Below are 17,049 nucleotides of genomic sequence, written 5' to 3'. Positions count from 1 at the left end.
ATCCTGTTCCTAAATGTTAAGGGCTAAGGGAGTGTGTGGAATAAATGCTGCCCCATCAGTGCCACCTCATGCCACTGTGCCAAATTGCACATCCACCTGCTCTGACGGGTGCATTCCTCTCTGCACAGCCTTTCTCTAGGGACAGAGAGAAAATGCTGGTTGGGAAGTTTTGGACAAAGCATTTTTTCTCATTGGACAGTGTCAGTTTGTCAAAGCCAAAACTGAATGGGAAAGGGTCAGTTCTGATGAGCTTCCTGTTTCAAAACGAGTTTGGATTTTTTTCCCTCCAAATAGGGCATTTCAACATTTTTCAAATTGAAAGTTCCATTTCTCATTCTGAAACAAGTTTTTGGTCTGAAATGTAAGTTAATTTATAGCAAAATACATAAATACCCATCCACACAGGTCAAAATTGAAATGAAAATTTTCAATTGACCTGATTTTGCATTTTTTGGTTCATGAAAAAATTTTGAGATTGTTTATTCATCCTGTTCTTGATAAATTCAGTTGCTTGACCATTCTTTGGTTTGTTATGAAATATACTCAAGAGATCACATAACCAAAGTCAGACAGGTTTGTTGCTATGAGTATAGGAAAAAGGTTCGATATGATACCAGTCTCCACAAAGCGTTGTTACATTTATCTTACGCAGAAGGTGTGCTCCCAAAGTTATGCCTCTAAAGCTATCTTTTTATACCTTTACTTGTTTACAAGTACAACATACTGTATATATCATATGAAACTACATTTAACCAATCAGCTTTTTATCTTGTTTTTCTGGTGTCTCTTTGTTCTGAAAACATGCATTCCAAATACCAACAAGCATGAAGGCATCTTCTGGGTTTGTACTATGGTAGAACAATCATATCGCTTGTCCTTTTCCTTTGGGACACTCCAGTAGTGGCCTGTGAGAATAACTCTGCCTGTTGCCATGGTAAAATACTCATATGTCCTGATCCTGACAGCTTTCCTGTCTACCTAAGCCGAAACTTACTTCAGCTGATGCAAGGTATTCTGGGATAGTTAGCATAAGGGCATGAAACTATAGTAAAGGAATAGGCCAAGTTAGGCGATATAACTGCTATAATATTTGTGCTTAATGCATACCAATATTTATGGTCATGCATCCGACGAAGTGGGTATTCACCCACGAAAGCTCATGCTCCAATACGTCTGTTAGTCTATAAGGTGCCACAGGACTCTTTGCTGCTTTTACAATATTTATGGTGAAGATAATACATATTATTAATATGATCTATAATAATATGCACGCTAGCCAGCATATATTGGTCAACACTGTTTTGTGATTGGAAATTTTTTTGAAATCTCCTCTCGCTGATTTGATATATAATGAGATAGCTCTGTCCTCGGGAGGCTGGGAGGGGGCTCGGCTCAGGATTAAGGTGAAGGAGGGAAGCAGAATCTCGGCTCTTGCTCAGCCCTGTGCTAGGTTCTGATCAGTGAATCAGATCCAGGTACAGAGTTTTCTTGGCTTGTGCTCAGAGACACCTGGGACGATCTGCTTTGACAGCCTGTCGCACTCGCGTACATTTGACCCATCTGGGAACTCTCCGCTTCAAACCTAAGGTGCTCAGCTTGGTAATGAGTAATAAAGGGACATTCAATCCAATCCCAGTAATGAGAGGGGGAAAACACTAGCGAGGCTCCGAGTCTCCCTTTCTCTTCTAGTGCACGACCATTCTCTGCAGTATATTATCTAGTGCTAACATCCAGTGCAGACTCCTTCTGCATTCACAGATGCTCCTGCATTTCTTTGACTTCCTTTCACCACCACAGTTTTCTCCAGTGCCCCTGCTGACATGCACATGTATTAGTGACCCAGCGGCAACTGGGTCTTTTTAAAGCCAAAGGAAACAAGCTGGCACCATGGCTTCCTTGGTTTAGCTTTTGAAGAATGACTCTATTAACTATCTCAGTCTTAAGGATACAGGTAAAAAAATTTGAAGTGGACACTTTTAATTGGCTGTGGGTTTGTTTTTTTGTTTTTGTTTTTTTGTGCCCTGCTTGGCCTCTGGGAGCTGCTTTTATTTTAAAGAGATGCTGAGCTCTCTCAATTCCAGTTGGAGTCAGTGGGAGCTGCAGGAGCTCAGCCCTTTTGAAAATCAGGCCCCCGGGTGCCTCGCGCTGAACCCTTAGACAACAGAGCCACAGAAATCAAAGGCTACTTCTGAAGATCTTTTGGCCTAGACGCTCAATCTCTTGCTGCAGGAGAAATCCTGTTTCAACTGAACAAATGTGATTCAACAGCGCTACCTGGTGGATAGGAGTTCCCGGTCTCCAAGTATCACCCTTGTTTAAATGGCTTGCCGGTTTCTCAGTCATTTCTAAAATCCTCATGTGTCCCCTTTTCTGTCTGGATTTCCATTGTCCTGAAAGGTGGGCACCAGCTGAGGCGGGGCTGTCACAGAGAAGGTTTTGTTTTGTAATAGGGCAAGTAAAACATACTTATTTCTGCAAAATGAGGTACAAAGCTCAGACCTGCCCAAGGCATGGCCTGTTCCAATGTGCAATAAATCAGCACAATTGCCAAGCTACATGTTATCGCTGGGCGGGAATGGACTATTTTGTTAGAGACACATCACTGTCTAAAGGGAAAGTGGGGCACTGTGGAAGCAGCTTTAAATGCACCTGGTGCCAGAGGTATAGAGCCGGGGGGGAGATGGCACTTGGGGGCACCAAGGCCCTTGCCCACGGAGGGATGGAAAATGTACACTTCTGGGGCTTGCTGTAGAGAATCCAGTCCATTATGGCCCCGAGCCAGACACCTCCAAATCTTTCTGCTTGTGGATTTAGGTGTCCGATGCAACTAAGTGGGAGAAACCCAATCCAGGTCTCCTCTGAGGTATCTTGCTGGTCCGTCTTAGCAGCTGCTCCATGTTTCCTTTCACTCAAGAGAGCTCCATTCTGCAGAGAGCGCCGCTCAGTCACTTCTAAACTGTTGGCGTCAGGAAAGGCTGAACTAACATTGCAAGTGTCTGTAGCAGGGAACCCTGTTAAACCTTCCTCCCTTATGGCACTCTTAGGGCTTGATGGGTTGAGGGCCATGCTCATATGGGGTGTCCTATTTCATGTACAGCAAAAGCCCAGTGATGTGTACAGGGATCACGTTTCTCAAGTGACTTGGAGGCCTTTTCTATTTTTCTGCCATGAGTCTTTGCTATCCTCAGTCCATATAGAAACGGAGTGAACGGTTGTCATCACCCACACGTGGCTCCAGTTATCCAAAGCTAGAGCTCCCTCCACAGTGCTGACCACTGCCAAAGGAAAACAAAAGGGCCTTGTCCTACGTGGGCATAAAGGCTCGGTCGCGTTAGCCCTCCCCTTTGTAGTCGTGTCAACCCAGTCGAACAGCTTTCAGATCATTTGTGCTGGTTGGGATCACTTGTACTCTCCCACCCTGGTTACAAAATGACCAGACCAAATGTTAGTTGTGTCTGTGGGTACTGAAGGAGGATGGGGGCTAAGATGACTTGATTGAGCTAACTTGATTGAGACACATTTTTCATCTCTATAGATAGACCTGCAGAGTTTGCAGCCTTTGATGGCGAGGCCTGGAGTTAAGGGGCCAAAACCCTGGTGGGTGGTATCAGGTTTTTAATAATGTCTAGAAGATCCTTACTCGTATTGTATTGAAACTTTGGTTTCCTTGCCTTGTGGCCTGAAATGCCCTTCGTGCCGTCTTATACAATGGTACCTTATTGGGCTGGGATGATGAAGGGCTCGTTAATATTTGGATGCAGGCCGTGTGTTTGTGTGACTGACTGCAACTGAACGTTTTTCAGGATGAAATTTTAACCACCTTTTGCAGGAGTAGCTTTGGGATATTTGGAATCCAAAATTAAAATTTCATGGATGAGTAGCCCCTCCTGCCAGCCGTGCTGCTGCCCACACAATGCTATTTTTAGCATGCTAGCTTGATCAAAGCTGGCATGTGTACATCTACCGGAGCTGGAATGTACATCTCCAGCTGAACCCTGAATATCTTCCAGTAACACCTCTGTGTGTCCTCTGAATGCCCTAACCGCCCACCCGGGACTCCACCCCCTATCCAACCCCCCTTCTCCCAGTCCCCTGATTGCCCTGACCCCTATCCACACTCCTGGCCCCTGACAGGCCCCCCGGGACTCCCATGCCTATCCAACCTCCCCCCCCCAGTTCCTTGTCCCTTGACCGCCCTTCCCCCCCAAAACCTCCACCCCATCCAACTGCTCCCTGTCCTCTGACTGCCCCCTGGGACCTCCCACTCCTTATCCAACCCCCCAGACCCATTACCATGCTGCTCAGAGCACTATGTCTGGCAGCCCCACTGCCCGGCCAGAGCTAGACACGCTGCTGCTCTGCTCGGCAGAAGTGCGCCACTCCGCCGCCCAGAGTGCTGCCGGCGTGGCTGCGGGAGAGGGGGGACAGTGGGGGAGGAGCCGGGGGCTAGCCTCCCTGGTCGGGAGCTCAAGGGCAAGGCAGGACGGTCCCGTGGGCCAGATGTGGCCCGCGGGCCGTAGTTTGCCCACCTGTCTTAGACACAAACAAATTTATTTGGGCATAAGCTTTCGTGGGCTAAAACCATGAAAGCTTATGCCCACGTAGAGCTAGAAGCCCTTTCGCGCTCGGTTGCACTCTTCTCTTCCCTCCATCTTTTATTGTTTGCCCTTTTCCCCCGTTGCTCTGCCCAAGTCAAACAAATAACTTAGTCCCTTGTGGTGGTCTCCACCCACGTGCCTGTGCCACCTCCTACACTGAACCCCTGATCCAGCCTGCCATCGCCCACTGTCTTCAAGTCCCTTCCTGAAAATGGCCTTTGCCAGGAGGCCTGCAGGGTAGCTTTCACTTCCTTAGTTCCCCTGCATGGAGCTAGGATGCCTGGCTAACATGGCTGGAGTGCGTTTGATATTTACAGAGGGGTCCTGTGGGGGGGAAAACAGTATGTTGTCGTGACTTTAGTGTGGGTGCTTCCTGACTTGGGAGTGCTTCAGCCTGTGATTTCAGGAGAATGTTGATGATGTTTAGGCCAGAGAAATAACTTGATTGGAGTGTTCAGACCATTCTTGTCAGCTGGCGACAGGCCATAACAATGGCGTCATTAAGCTAAACATCATGTTTTTGAAATGACTCCTAAGATCTTGCAGACAAATCTTGGCAAGGCTGGCCCAGGTCTCATGTGGCACATACACTGATTGTCTAGTTCAGCGGTTCTAACTGTGGGTCGGGGACCCCAAAGTGGGTCTTGACCCCCTTTGAATGGGGTCTTCAGGGCTGGCTTAGGCTTGCTGGCGCCTGGGGCTGAAGCCAAAGCTTGAGGCGTGTGTGTGTGTGTTGGGGAGGGGGGGTGCTCAGGTTGCAGGCCCCCTGCCTGGGGCTGAAGCCCTTGGGCTTTGGACCTGGGGCAGCGGGGCTCAGGCTGTGGTCTCCCTCCTGGGGTCGTGTAGTAATTTTTGTTGTCAGAAAAGGGTCACGGTGCAATGAAGTTTGAGAACCCCTGGGCTAGTTGTATCCTTGTGGGTCTTTTCAGTGACACCTTTGATAAGGAGAGATGCTGTCAGCTTGCTGTGGACACTCAAGTTTCTGTGGTCCCGTTGGTTAGGATGGGTTGGCCTGGGTGGGTCTGGCCCACTCACTGAGGACATGTAGTCTCTGCTCTCCATCCCAGAGGTGGCTGTTTTTCTGTGTCAGTGGTTCCTATGTGGTGGTAGTTTAAAGTTCTTTGGGATCTTTCAGGAGGAAAGCCACTCTAGAAATAATAAGCACTCGATGCAGCTATTCAGACTGAGGGAAGGCACAGCTGAGCAGCAGCAATCTAATTTACAATCATTTTAAGGCTGAACAGAAATCTTTAGAGGTGGTGAAGGCTGGATGGCTTGACAAAAAGCTGTCAAAGGCACTTGTCTCCTGATGTGATCTGGGCTTGATCACCTTCAGCTTAGCTTGGAAAGCCACCAATTGAGATCACTTTTATTTTCTGGAGCTCTCTCACACACTCCATAAAGCGGTGAGCACCTCAGGGTTCCCCAGTCAGATTGTGCATGAGGCATTTGCTAATTCAAACAGGCTAGGGCTGCCTAGCTGCACCTCGCTGCCCTGGATGTCCAACGTCTGAACTGGTCCTGAGACACCTCCTCATTCCTATCAGGGTAACCTCACCATGTGACTGCTCGCATTATGCAAACATTTGAGCGTAGGAGCTCTCCTAGCATGAATACTTGGTGCTAAGGGGATCAAGTTTCACCCACATGTTCCGACAGCCACCAAAAGCAAATTCCAGATAGTAAAATGAGCAATGAGTAGCTCCAGAAAGGACGTGGTGTCGTGTGCCTTTCCTGATTGGAGGTCTCGGATAATGAACTACAGGGCAAATGGCTAAAGGATGGCTTCAGTCTGAAAAAGACACTAAAAGTTGTGCTGTCAGAGCTGCTGTGTGTGTACATGTGTTGAATTTGTGTGTGCACCTAGTTTTTCACTCCTGTGAGCTGAGTTGGGCGTCTCTTCCTCTTTGTGCACCGAGAACCAAATCAGGATTGTGCACTGGGTCCTAGTTACACCTGAAGGTAATGCGGCAGACAGGGATCGCCAAGGGTGTCACTTGGCCTGCACGTTGTTATTACTGGTTGTGACTCAGAAGGGTTAAAAACACTCCCCCAAACCCCAAATGATGCTCCTAGACACACATGGACTATTGCCTCAGGTGAAAAGCAGCTTTATAAATAGCTTAAAACAGGCCCCCAGATATATGGTATTTACGTGCCGCTTCATTTTCAGGCACTTCTATTTATAGCTAAGCCACTGGCTGCTAGGTGGTTTTCCTCTTCCCCAGTCTTCCACACCATCTTTGCCAGTTTTTTCTAACACTTCTAGTCCATTATGTGCACAAGACCGCAGCGTTTCTAACCACTAGACACCTGCTTTCATGCAGCTCCCTAACCTAAATAATTAGTTTGACTCCCCTTTTTGCTGCATTCAGGGTGGAATAATGCTGGTGTTCAGGAAATGGGACTGTAGAAGATGTGAGCCACAGAAGCCCAGAATCTCTTGGTGCAGCAAAGCAGTTAGGGCCCGATTCACACAGGGGAGGTCAGTGGGTTGCAATGCTGAGCCCTGCCACCCGGTGGAATTCTCAGCCCTGACAGCTACTCCGGCTTCCCGGGCCGTGCAGAGTTAGACACCTCAGGAAGGGATTCACAGAAGCCAACAAGCTGACTGAGGAGCTGCCTAAGCTAGCCAATAAGATGTGCGTAACTCTGGAGGCACCTGCCTCTGCTTGGGATTCTCAACCGTGTGAGGCCTCTCCTGGCATTAGGCACCTAAGCCAGGTCAGCTGCTCAGGCAGCCTATTGCAGCCAGTGGTTGGGGCACTCATCTGGGATGCGGGAGACCTGGTTTCAAGTCCCTGCTCCAAATCTGGCAGAGCAGGGATTCAAACCTGGGTCTCCCCTATCCCAGGGGAGCACCCTGGCACTAGGCAGGGGGGACAGGGACACAGGCCAAATCTATCGTGTTTGTGGGTGAGGTGTGCTCAGAGCATGCCTACTATGTTGGGCTCTGCAGGCGAGAGACATAGGGGAGTGCTGAGTGTGAGAATCCTGCTGGGATTTAGGCGGCCAGCAGTTCGGCCAGGTCAGGACTTAGGTGACTTTGCGCGTGCCCACTGGCAGAATCCTCATTCTCCAGAGCTAGGTGGCAGCGGAGCAGTTTTGTGAATGTCAGTGGCAATTAAATATGGGACTTGGGCACCTCTGTCCCTTTATGGCTCTAGCCCAGTGGCTCTCAACCCTTCCAGATGACTGTACCCCTTTCAGAGTCTGATTTGTCTTTGTGTTTCCCCCAAGTTTCACCTCACTTAAAAACTACTTGATTATAAAATCAGATACAAAAATACAAGTGTCCTAGCGCACTGTTGCTGACTTTTTCTCATTTTGAGTGTTGCATTATTGAACATGTAGCTACGTGCATTCTGGCAGGGAGTTAGCTGTCATCCGACCCCTTACCAATTGCCGCTCGTCCATTCAGTACATGTCCCACGCCCAGCAAGCCACTGTATGTAGGTGTAATTCACAGATTTAATGCCGTTCAGGACCATTGTCTTTAGCCTGACCTGCACAATGCAGGCATTATGGAAGTTATTGGCCTAGTGAGTACTTCCTTTTGTCTGATTCCAGTTGTGGCAATGTCAGGTGGTACGCAGAGGTAAACACAATGTGCTCCCTCACACAAAATACATAGCTGTGTAAGGGGACATGGTGGTGGTCTCAATTTTCTAGACTGAAATGAATTATGGTATTTTAAATGGCAACTTTCTTGCTGATCCTCAGAATGGATATGCTAAGCATTGTGTGTTCTGGCTATGGCCTCAATGAGAGATGAGGGTGCTGAGCATCTGAGACATTACAAGGCCCCTTGCAGAATTGGGCCCAGAAGACACAAATCTTCCTATGCAAGTGACTCCAATAATGAGGTGCAGAGAAACAGCATGTGTTTGAAGGATGAGTTGATAAACAGACTTGGCTAATGTAAACTCTTCCAGGGGTAGGGTTTGTGTGTGTTTGTCCAATGCCTAGGTGCTGGGACCTGATCCAGATTTGAGGCCTCTGGGCTCTACCAAAATTCAAATAATAAGCAGGGTAAGTTTTCCAATGAGCCTCTTTAAAATTTTGCAGGATTCTTATTATACAACTTTTTAATGTGTACATTCATGCAGCGGGTGGGCGCTCTCTCACCAATCACCATGGCTGAGTAGATGATGCCTAGGCTAGTAGTAAGTTTGCAAGGCTGCTTAGACTCCAGGCTGGAACATCCTTCAGTCAGAGCCTAGTGTCAGATGAATGGCAGAGGGATAGGACACGGGATACTGGGAGAGTCTGCTCTTTCCACAGCTAAAACCCGAGTAACTCCACTCACACACACCAGGGCTTCCTCTGAAGTCACTGGGGTTATGCTGGATTTACACCACAATACTAACACGTTGGTGTTTACTAGCCTGTGAGATTATTAGGTGGTATAATTATTATTAGTGTTAGTGCACAATGACTCATGGGATTGTGGGAGACTGAAGCCAGAGGCAGGTATGGGCAGGCTCACAATGGTTGTCTGCAGCTTAACAGTTTGTGTGTCTACACTTCATACAAAACCCAGGCTCTGACTCAGGTTTGAGCCTAATTCCCTTTCCCCCTTCCGTCCACGCACAAATATCAGTCTGACTTGGGTCAGCAAGCTCTCAGGACCCATGTCCTAGGACCATGCGAGGGCTTGGGTCGGAGCCCGAGTGCTGCTGTGACTCGGGTCCAAACCCTGTCATTTTGCAGTGTGGACACAGGTCAAATGGTGGACCTGAGTCAGGTGGTCTGTGTAGTGTAGTATGCACACTCAGCCCATTTCCCATAGACCCAGGTTTACAATGCAGTGTAGACATACCCTAAACACTGTGACTTGTGAGAGAGGAGCAGCATTAAAACCTCTAAAACAGATGGGAAATGGTCATAAAGCAGCCCTTTGAAATGCTCTCTCTTGCAAGGAGGGAGAGCTTCTCTGTAAAAAGAGGCTGTGTTATCCAATGGCATTCAGTCTGGAGGGCAGCTTTAATACATCAAGTCTGTGTGGTTACTTTCAAGAGCAGATCTCAGTGTGTGTATGTATAGGTTGGTGGTACCAGTTGAAATAGTTAGACCATGTTAATGGCAGAAAAAGATGTCTGAAGGGGAAAAATCTGATGCTGTTTAATGAATTTTGTTAATACCTGTAAATACAGTAGTAGTCAGGATCCCTAGTCATAGGGTACAGCTAGTTCCTGTACAAACACAGAACAAGAAGACAGTTCCTGCCCACAAGAGAGTTCACCCCCCCCCCTCTCCACACACACCTGTTTTAATGGCCGAACCCAACTTCAGAATCTCACTGTTAGGAAACTGCCACCTGCCTTTTGTGCCATTCCTGCAGCATTGCTCCTTGCCTAGTAATTCTGGAGGAGAAGAAAAGGAGACTAGGAAAGCCAAGGTTGGTTTATTTTTTTCTTTTCAGAACAGTTATGCCACAGGTGTAACTGAACAGATAAGCGCCGGGACAGACTGACAGGCAGCAATTTGCAATAGGCTTGGCACATAAATACAGCACTTATCACCTCGCTTGTCTTCCAAGGTACCTGGCCCCACAACCTCATGGCTCTAAACTAGTTTCTCCACGCCCTAGCTCTTTTCAGTATATTGTTAATTAACCTGGCCGAGGCACAAACACACACGAATGCAAAGGAGGTGGCTTCAACCAGGCTCGATTAATGCTGTTGAGTCGTACATCTGAATGTGAGCTCAGTGGGACTGCTGACTTTGTTTTTTAAATACCACAAGACATCTCAGTCTGGATCATGGCATTACAGTACAAATAAAAACAGAAAACAAAACCACATCCGCATCATACAAAGTGGGAAGAAAATGAGAATCTAAGTATTTACAGAGCGGGGCTGGGAAAACCACAAAAATATTTACATAAAAATACATGAGCTTGTCAGCATATACATTTTACACCAGTTCTCTCTCTCTCACACAAAAACCCCCAAACCCAAAACAAAAAACCCAAACATGAAAATAAGACACTCTATAAATTAAAGTGAAGGGAACGCTGAAAGTAATCCTAAGGCTTTCTGGGATTTCTCTCTCGTGCGGCTTAGGGCAAAAAGGGTCACATTTTTACAGCAAGAAAATGAACTGCAAAAGTCACCATTCGTGTTGTTTTTTGCAAGAATGGTTGCACGTACTGGGGTTACTGTGTACACCTCTTTAAACTACACCATGTCTGTGGTATCAGACTTCTGTAGCACATGGTTCTGGAAAAGTGTCACAGGCCCTTTAAAAAATAAATGTTCAACGCAATTTTTCATTCAGATTTTCTAGTACATTACACGCTGTTTCAGTCAATGCTTTGTCTACATACCAATGAGATGAATGGTAAAGACTACACACAAGGGTGTGTCCCTTTTTATAGCTAAAGGGAACAATACATTTTTCAAGTTTGTTTTGGTTTTGTGTAGCAATTTGCTACACCTGTGCAATCCTCACTGATATCTTCCCCCCCCTCCCCCCAAGTGATAAGCACAAGCCTATTACCTCTGTAAAGACCTGTAGGCACAAAGTTTTTACTGTCATATGCATAAAGTTTAAACCTGATCAGACATTTTAAAATCAGAACTGAAGTAGATGTGACAGGGCCCACACCTTGGTTGTGATCTCAACATCTGTAGTCACAGAGAGCTTTATGGGCCACATTCTGCTCTGAGTTGCAGGTGTAAATCCAGAGATCTCTACACCGCTCCCAGAGCAGAACTGGGCCCAAACTCTCTCACATGGTAATGAGAAATTAAGCTGAAAACTCAGCAAGTGGCAATAAAGAGGCAGGCAGGCAGTGATACAGGTATAGGAAACTTGCCAAGTCTGCTACTGCTCATGTATTCTTAGTGAGGTTATAGTTAGACAGTAGGTTACTACAGATTAACAGAACCTGGCACATAGTTGGTACATTTATCATCCTAATTTTTTTCCCCAGCAGGGGTCTCCCCTCCCTACCCCATTCACTGATAGGACTTCTAAATAATGCCCCTACATGCCATGTTGGCCAAGTAGTCGTTGGGTATGATGCACAAGGGCCACCTGAGACTCATTGTTCTTGAATGACCTGGGGCAATTCCCACCCCCTCTGCAGTGGTCCCCTTTCCTGAAGAATGGACACTGTTGGGTGTATAATCTAATGAATGAGGTGGGACCATTTCTCTAAGGGCCATCAAATTCCAAAATTCAACCACAGTACAAGAGCAGAACTGCATAGTTCACTATATGGCTTTAAGGGAAAAAGAAGGTTCAAAATATTAGTGGCTGTTAGCAGTGGAGTGCCTGTGAAGGGTTCATGTTCCTTGCTTGCTGCTCTAGTCTCACCTGCCCTAACACTGGAGTAGAGTTACCGGTTGGGCTCTTACAGGGCTGCTGGCCCTCCAATTGCATGGTGTAAGGATGGGCATGGGAGGAAACTAGGGATAAACTGTTCCCAAGTACATTAAAGGGAAGTGGCTGAATGAATGGCTCATGCTGGAACAGAAAAAGAAAGATCCCTGATCTCTAAGAGGGCTGTTATCAGAGAGATGTGAAGCCATTAATCCGTCTGTCTACACAGGGAGTTAGTCAGGAAATAGTGAATTCAGACTAACTCCAGGGGTGGATGCTCTTATTCCAGAATAAGAATGCCTGAGTTAGCTTAATCCAGGGATTAATCTGATTTGGAATAAAGCACTCTTATTCTGGTATATGAGCATCCATCCATGGAGGTGTATCAGGAATAGCTGATCTGCTCTAAAGTCACACCCTACCTTATTCCAGATTAATTTTCATGTCTAGACAAGGCCTTAATGATGGGGGCGGTGGTTCACTTACGGGGCCATTCCTGTATGGTGCTAAGGGGCCTTGACTTCCACGGAAACCAATGACGGTAGGGTGCTGAGCGGACTGTCATGCTGTGAACAATGGAGCAAGCAGAGATCCCAGGTTCTGTCTCTTGCTGCTACTGTTTGTAAGGAGTGGAAATAGTTGGGAGATGGTGCTTATGCCCTATAGGAGCAGGCCAGCTTCAAGATAGGCAACAAGTGCAGGCAAATGAGCAGAGATGTTCAGTGTTCGAGGGAGCTCAGTTCAGCTGTCTCATAGGGAGGATTCTTTGGGTAACTTAAGGCCAATACAGAGAGGTTGGAGGGAAAATTAAGGCATTGATGGAGGGAGAGAGAGAGAGGTTCGACAGGCTGTCCTTGTCACCTCAATCCTGAATAGCCTGAACCAATGAGTTTTTGTTCCTGCCCCAAATCCAGAACAAGGGAGGCTGACACTCTGGAGCAGCAGAGGGGAGATGAAGTGCTAAGTCCCAATACTAGTCTCTAAATGTAGCTTGACCGAGTACTATAGCTAGACTCCCCTGGACAGATTGTATCAGGAAGAATTGGCTAGTAGCCCAAAGAGAATGGCTGGTCCACTAAGTGGCTCTGTGTTTTCAGCTAACAGCCCTTTCATGCTTTATCCTTTCACACCCCATCCCCTCCAAAAATCAAAACACACCCTCTAGTTAGTCACAAGGTGAATGATATTGAGGTAACCTGGATCACAGTGCTTTTTTCCTGACAGCTAAATTTATTTCCATAACATTTAGGAAACACTCTCTATATTAAACAAATTTTTCTTAAAACAATGCATTGCACAATAAAATCAGACCATAGGCTATCCTAGTTGAAACAGACCCAGAAAAGGCTGAGATTAAAAGAACCAAACTGCTAATGACTAGGTACCTACTAGAAGTGTGTTCCCCTGTGAGCGCTGACAGGTTTTTATTATTACTTTAAAAGCCAAAAATAGCAATGACTAAAACACTTGTTCTAGGAGGCTCTGACATGAGTTCCTTTAATAATCTTAGCTATGTTAGCTGAAGGACTTTCAGCTAAGAGAACTTCTCAGATGCGTTCTTTAAGTAAACCCTCTGAATTTCAAAACAGGTAGAGAAGTTGTGTGATCCAACAGTACATAAAAGGTCCCCGTAGCATGGGTGAATGCTGAATATTTTAAATGCTAAATCACAAGTATTTTCTAGGAAGCCCTGTCTCATAAAATGTATGTGCTTTAAGGTGGGGTTAAAATGGCTGTGAATCCAGAGAGGCTGCAGATGAAACGCTGACTTGTTTCTATGAAGTAGGGAGAGCATTTTAAATAGGCAGGGCAACAGCAGGGGTGCGTTATAAAGAGGTGCATTGTCCCATCCCTTCACCCCGCCCCAATGACTGAATCCTGGTGTGAACAACACTTGCAGTAAGGGAGGCAATGCTATTTCATAGCACGCACAGCACATAACTGCTCTGTACTTACAGCAACTCACTGTGATCTCATGAGTGAGACAGTACTAAAAAGAGGGCCTCATCCTGTAGGCCACATATGAAAGTCAACGGGAGTTTTCCCTGAAGTAAGTAAGTACCGAGTTATTGGGCCCAGAGCAACTCCATGGTCATGCAAGTCACTCCCAGCAGGGAACCTGTGCTCTAGTTTACAAGCTGGACACAATCATCTAGTGACATTGTAAATAGAGGGTAGTTTCTGGCCAGCTAGGACGTGCAATTAAAGAGCTGGTAGCCTGTAAGTAAAGAGGAATTAGAATGAAATGTGTATGCTGCTCAGTCACCTGTGCCCAGGAGTGTGTGTGGAGGGGAGAGGGTGGTTTTTTTACTTTCAAAGGTAGAAGTGCTGCCCTGGTTTGCTTCGCTTTCAAAACCCATCTCCATTTATAGTATCAGTAAATATCCATTCTCTAGTTAGAAGCTGCTTGTTCAATGAGCCTTTTCCCCTCCCCACCATGCCTCTTTCAGATCTGCTCTGCCTCTCTGGGTCCTGGCTCATCTTTCCACATGCCAACACAGCCTGTGCGATTATTCCAACCTTCAAAGGACACGAAAGAAAACTATACACCTAGGACAAACATTGAGTGGTGAGCTGGTGGCAGGGCTGAGAGTGGGTTTGCTTTGCTCAGGGGGGTGGGGTTTTTTTTTTTTAATTTTGTCATTGAAAAAATAAAACAGTCCACTGTCCAGCAGAGGCTGCTTAGGCTCTATCCCTCCTCCCCCCAGCTCACTCGGCATGGATCTCTGTTTCCGGCCTCTGCAAACACAGCTCTGTAGGAAGGAAGGCCCCTTGGCCCAATGCTGTGGCATATGTCCTACTGTGTGAATGGGGAAAGCCAGGGGGCATGAACGCCCCTCCTCCAAGGTAGCCCCCTCTTTGGTGCTGAGGCATGGTATGGTAATCCTCCAAATTATCATACTGTGACACCACTGTCAGACTGCTTTGGCGTTTGCCAAGGGTTTGGTATGGGTACGGGAGGCCAGGGTCCCTGTCCATGTTCTCCGGATGCCGGATTCTGAGGCTGTGGCTCCGTTCTGGCTTGGGAGGCGGTGCCATGGGTTGGACGTGGTGCTCCTCCTCTTTATTATAGCAGTCTCTGGTGTGTTTCTCGCCAGGGGCTGTTTGCCTGGCTCGAGGCCTTTCCGAGTCTGGCCGGTCCTCTGCCAGCTTTGCCTCCTTGTGGTTAGGTCGCAGGGCCTCCTGGCCGGCCGTGACGTACTTCCCACCCGAGTGCTGGAAACCAACGAGCTCCATGGGTTCCTGGCCACCCTTTGGCCTGTAGTCTGGGTAAGGGGGCCCGTTTTTGGATTCCGAAGGCTGCCGATGGCTTGCTTCCTGCTGCGGGTGTCCCCTGTGCTCTGGCTCGTGCAGCTTTCTGCTCCTGATGCTGCTCTGCTTTTGGGGAAGGGAAGGCTTCTCTGACTGCCCGTTCCCATAGGCCCCGTGGTAATAGGTTCTGTCCGGCTCCGGCTCGGAGCGCTGCAGATAGTAACGTTCGTCCCCTTCGGGGGTGGCTGCCTTGGTTGGATATCTCCCTTCTTTTCCTTCGGCTACAGTCAGGAGACCAGTTTTCCCAGGATCCGATTTGCTGCGGAGGTGGATGATGTCCAGCCCCACCAGCTCCTCCTGCAGCAGAGGAGCCACGTTGTCGTACTGGGACATCACCGGCCCTTTCGCTTTCTGGCGTGAGCGGCTCTCCCGGCGGATGGACTGCAGGCGGTATTTCTCCATGTCCTCCAGATCCCATGACATGTATGTGTCCTTGATGTCCGGGGCTGGGGGCACATCTCTGCTGATAAAGCTGTGCTCTTTTCCTGCCAGGTGGCTCATCAGGCCTCCCCGAGGATAGGCAGGCAGGCCGGGATAGCGGTACAGATTCTTACTTTGCAGCCTGGAGGTGTAGGATGCAAAGTCTCGGCTAGGAAGGGGGTGGAAATGCCTGAGCCGCATCGTGCTGTAGGGGTCCAGGTCATAAAAGCCCCCATCCGCTGCTGTGGGGTAATAGGAGGAGCCAGACGAGCTGGAATAAGGGCTATACCTGTAATGCACGCGCCCATTCTCGAAGTAAGGCTGTAGCTGAGTGACGTGATAATCCGAGTGGGGCTGGCATGGCTTATACTGATAAAGGGGCCGCGGGCAGTACGCGGGCTCGTCGTCGGGAGGCACCTCTGTCCGCGAAATGGGGACGGAGCGGATGGCGGAAGGGGCGGAAACGTGCAGGGACTGCACCCTGCGGATGGTGGGGTAGGGCGGAGCCTCCTCAGCGTACCCGGTGCTCCGCAGGGCGGTAGGGCTCATGGAGGACGCATACTCCACGCGGCCGCGAGGCTTGGAGTGATGGGCTGACGTATTCTTCCCTTGGCTGGCGTAGGCGGGGTAGCGGGGGACCATGGAAGCGGGCGTTTCTGACCTGGAGGCGTAAGCTTGGTGCTGGTCGGACTTGCCGTGGTAGGAGAGATGTGGCGGGACGCTCTCCGGCCTGTACTGATGGACGGATGCTGGCTTGTGGTGCAGATAGTTCTCTGGCACGGACGGCTCGGGGGTGCTCTCTGGCTTGGGATGGGGCAGGTATGCAGACTGCAACGAGGCGTGCTTGGGCGGTGGCGGCGGCGGGGGCAAAGCCTCCTCCCCCGACGATGGCAGAACGGCGGAAGCCGGGAAGGAATGGTAACTGGAGGTATTCCCTGCATCCATACTGTTGGAGTGCATGGCTGCAGCTATCTTACTCTCCAGCGTTCTCACGGGCGGGATGGGGGGTGCAAAGCCATAAGAGGAGTGTGCGGGGACCGATTCGGAACGCAGGTGCAAAGAGGGAGCCCTGACGTTCTCCCGGGACTTTTCCAAATGGCCCCGGTGGGACGCAGCGGTGGATGAGGTACAGCGGATAGCGGAGCTACTTTCGGTGACAAAAACCGGAGCAGGCTCCGCTAGTCGAGGCTCAGGCGGCTTCTCTGGAGGCGGTGCTCCTCGTACCTAGTATGAAGAAACCACGTGGAGGTTAGTGTGCGAGTATCCCTCACCCGCTGAGTCTCTCTATACTACCTACCCATATAATTAGCTCTACAGAAGGCATCACGCTCCCCTACAATACAGCCCGGGCTGCCATTCAGTCTGTGCAGAGCTTTGTTTGTTTGTT

At 48.5% G+C, this 17,049-nt stretch overlaps 1 protein-coding gene and 1 long non-coding RNA gene across 11 annotated transcripts in view; one reads left to right on the top strand and one right to left on the bottom strand.

Moving 5' to 3' along the window:
- LOC123354801 overlaps positions 1-17,049 on the top strand; it is an 86,363-nt gene that overhangs the window by 40,892 nt on the left and 28,422 nt on the right. The window lies entirely within an intron of this gene.
- ARHGAP32 (Rho GTPase activating protein 32) overlaps positions 14,356-17,049 on the bottom strand; it is a 381,592-nt gene continuing 378,898 nt past the window's right edge. For all 7 annotated transcript variants that reach the window (XM_044997056.1, XM_044997057.1, XM_044997058.1 and 4 more), the window contains one exon: positions 14,356-16,886. In XM_044997056.1, the coding sequence (XP_044852991.1) occupies positions 14,640-16,886 (2,247 nt within the window). In that variant the 3' untranslated portion in view covers positions 14,356-14,639. The remainder of the gene's footprint in view (positions 16,887-17,049) is intronic.

This window comes from Mauremys mutica, chromosome 22 (assembly GCF_020497125.1).
Source record: "Mauremys mutica isolate MM-2020 ecotype Southern chromosome 22, ASM2049712v1, whole genome shotgun sequence".
Lineage (NCBI taxonomy): Eukaryota > Metazoa > Chordata > Testudines > Geoemydidae > Mauremys > Mauremys mutica.
The sequence above is the reverse complement of the archived record's forward strand: the minus strand, read 5'-3'. Positions and strand labels throughout refer to the sequence as shown.